At 43.0% G+C, this 2,474-nt stretch overlaps 1 protein-coding gene across 1 annotated transcript in view; it reads left to right on the top strand.

Moving 5' to 3' along the window:
- LOC108799096 (hydroperoxide isomerase ALOXE3-like) overlaps window positions 1–2,474 on the top strand; it is a 22,958-nt gene that overhangs the window by 11,814 nt on the left and 8,670 nt on the right. Inside the window, exon 8 of the mRNA XM_018570921.1 lies at window positions 2,249–2,452. Coding sequence (XP_018426423.1) covers window positions 2,249–2,452 — 204 coding nt within the window. The remainder of the gene's footprint in view (window positions 1–2,248; window positions 2,453–2,474) is intronic.

Below are 2,474 nucleotides of genomic sequence, written 5' to 3'. Positions count from 1 at the left end.
CCACATCACACACACACACACACACACACATTGTGGTGCACACCATGCATATGCGCTGCAGTGGAACGTATCTCAGTGCATGATCTTTCTTTTTATATTTTTCTTTACAAAAAACATTTAACTGTGGCAGCGCATGGCAAAGCTTTTACCTGTTTAAAAAAAACATTAAATTAACTGTGGCAGCACATGGCAAAGCTTTGACTCGCATGCATTGATACCTTGTGTTGCAATTAAATGTACACCTGTATCGTATCATTTTATCACACACAACACAAACACCAAAACAATTTTTTACATAAGTCAATGAGTTTTGTATACCTTCATTTTTTTACCTTTTTGCAAAAAGGCACAATAACAAATTTTGTTTAACTCAATACAGTTTTTTTTATCTTTTTAGATTTAGTCAGAAAATATATTTTTTTTTTTTGCGCTAACTGATTTTGTTTTGTTTTACAATTGAATTGTGTAATAATTATCGGTTTAATAATTTGAGAAACATTTGCGCAATTATCGCAGGGCCTACAAATTTAGTTTCGCCATCTTTTTATTCTACCGGGCCTTCGCTTTCAGAAAATATATGGTTTGGGGGGTCTTTTACAAACGCTAGCAGCCCAGCAGTTGACAAATCAATAGGAAAAAATGGCTTGGCCAGCTGATTTGAAAAATGTTCCGGAGGGCTTGGCAGCAAAAGGGTTAACAGCCAGTGCCTGGCTTATTAAATATTGCCAAGATGCAATATAACTGCAAAAGGGGCAGCAAGCAGTCACATTTCCAGCATCTGAACAGACCCTCAAGGGGAAGGGGGTGTTGGTATGATCACTGCAAATGTATGCTTCAATAAATGTGAATGCAAATGCTTCCCTAAAGGTCGCCAGATATTGCAAAAGTGCTAGGAGTCTTGCCTCAGCTTGTAGAAACTGTTTCTTGCTGTATAATGTAAAATTGTGTGGGGTTTTTAACAAAAAAAAGTAATGGTAGGGTAGTGCTCGCCCCTGAAGGAACCACTGTGAATTTTGGGTTCTTCTGTCCCACCCCAGTGACTCACCCTTATCTTACCAGTGAAACAAACGCACCATTTAGAGCAAAGTGATCGCCTTTAGCTAGAGCTACATTGGCAGCAAACAGGATCCAGCAGGAACAAGCAAGATCAATTCACAGAAGGATAGCTAAAGACTTCCCACCATTTGATGCACTTTATGCATCTTCCTTGCAGCAATTTGTAGCTTGATAACTGGCTCAGCCAGGTGGATGCAACTTACAGAATTCCAAAATCTGGATGATTGCACAGAACAATCTGCCTCCTAGATGTCTCTGCACTGTTAGAACATCTTCAGAGATCAGGCGGAAGGGTTGCACTGCATACTGAGGCTCCCCTGAAGCCGACACCTCCCTTTTAGGTCTCCATATGAATCAGACTCTAGCAATACAAAGGGAACACAGCAGAACACAGCACAAGGGACACTTACCCCTGTTTGGCTGCAACACACCAGCTTGTGTGTCTGGGTCTGAGCTGCGTCCCACTTGTCAGGTGGTGGGTGGGGCTCTCCTGTGGAGCTAGCCAACAAAGTCCCTCCTTGATTCTGTTAGGGGTGGGCTTTCTCCTAAGCTACAGCAACAACCAAAAAAAGGGGCAAGGCAGCCAATAGCCTCAATCACTGGGCTGTCAGTCAAGAAGGGAGAAGCCAATTACAGCTCTCCTGTGGAGCTAGCCAACAAAGTCCCTCCTTGATTCTGTTAGGGGTGGGCTTTCTCCTAAGCTACAGCAACAACCAAAAAAAGGGGCAAGGCAGCCAATAGCCTCAATCACTGGGCTGTCAGTCAAGAAGGGAGGTATACAGTGCAGTGTTTCAGGGAGCAATCATCTACAGCAGCTGGTGCTACAGTAAAATGGTGTAGAAAGACTTCTTGATTTTTAAAGACTGAGGGGGGGGGGTCTTGATTTACTTTGAAAAGTTGCAGGAAAGTGGATCTGAAAATTTGCCGGAAAGTGGATCTGTTAAGTATTGAAGATGGGCAACTGGCAATATCATGCTTGGCAATGGCAGCCATTAAGCGGCATAGCCTTTTAATTATAGTGCTAAAAGCAGGACGTATACCTGCTTATCAATGGTATCCCTGGATGCGACATTTAGGTGCCTCAATGAAAACATGGGGATTATAGCACGCCCGTTCATGTATCTTGTGGCTGCTTGGGAATATCGGTTACAAGAAAATCTTACTGGTGAACCATGTCTCTTTTGAATTTCAGTTATCTCAGACCCCTGGTGAACATACTCCAGTCTTTCTGCCCAGTGACGCAGAACTTGATTGGTTACTGGCCAAGATCTGGGTTCGTAATTCTGACTTTCAGGTACATGAAATTGGTGCTCACCTTATTCGTACCCATCTCTTGGCTGAGGTCTTCTCCATTGCTACCATCAGGCAACTTCCAATGGGACACCCAGTATATAAGGTGAGATGGTGGCTTTTTGGTA

Source organism: Nanorana parkeri, unplaced genomic scaffold (genome assembly GCF_000935625.1).
Source record: "Nanorana parkeri isolate BGI_ZX_2015 unplaced genomic scaffold, ASM93562v1 scaffold1632, whole genome shotgun sequence".
NCBI lineage: Eukaryota > Metazoa > Chordata > Amphibia > Anura > Dicroglossidae > Nanorana > Nanorana parkeri.
This window is presented reverse-complemented; position numbering and strand designations above follow the sequence as displayed.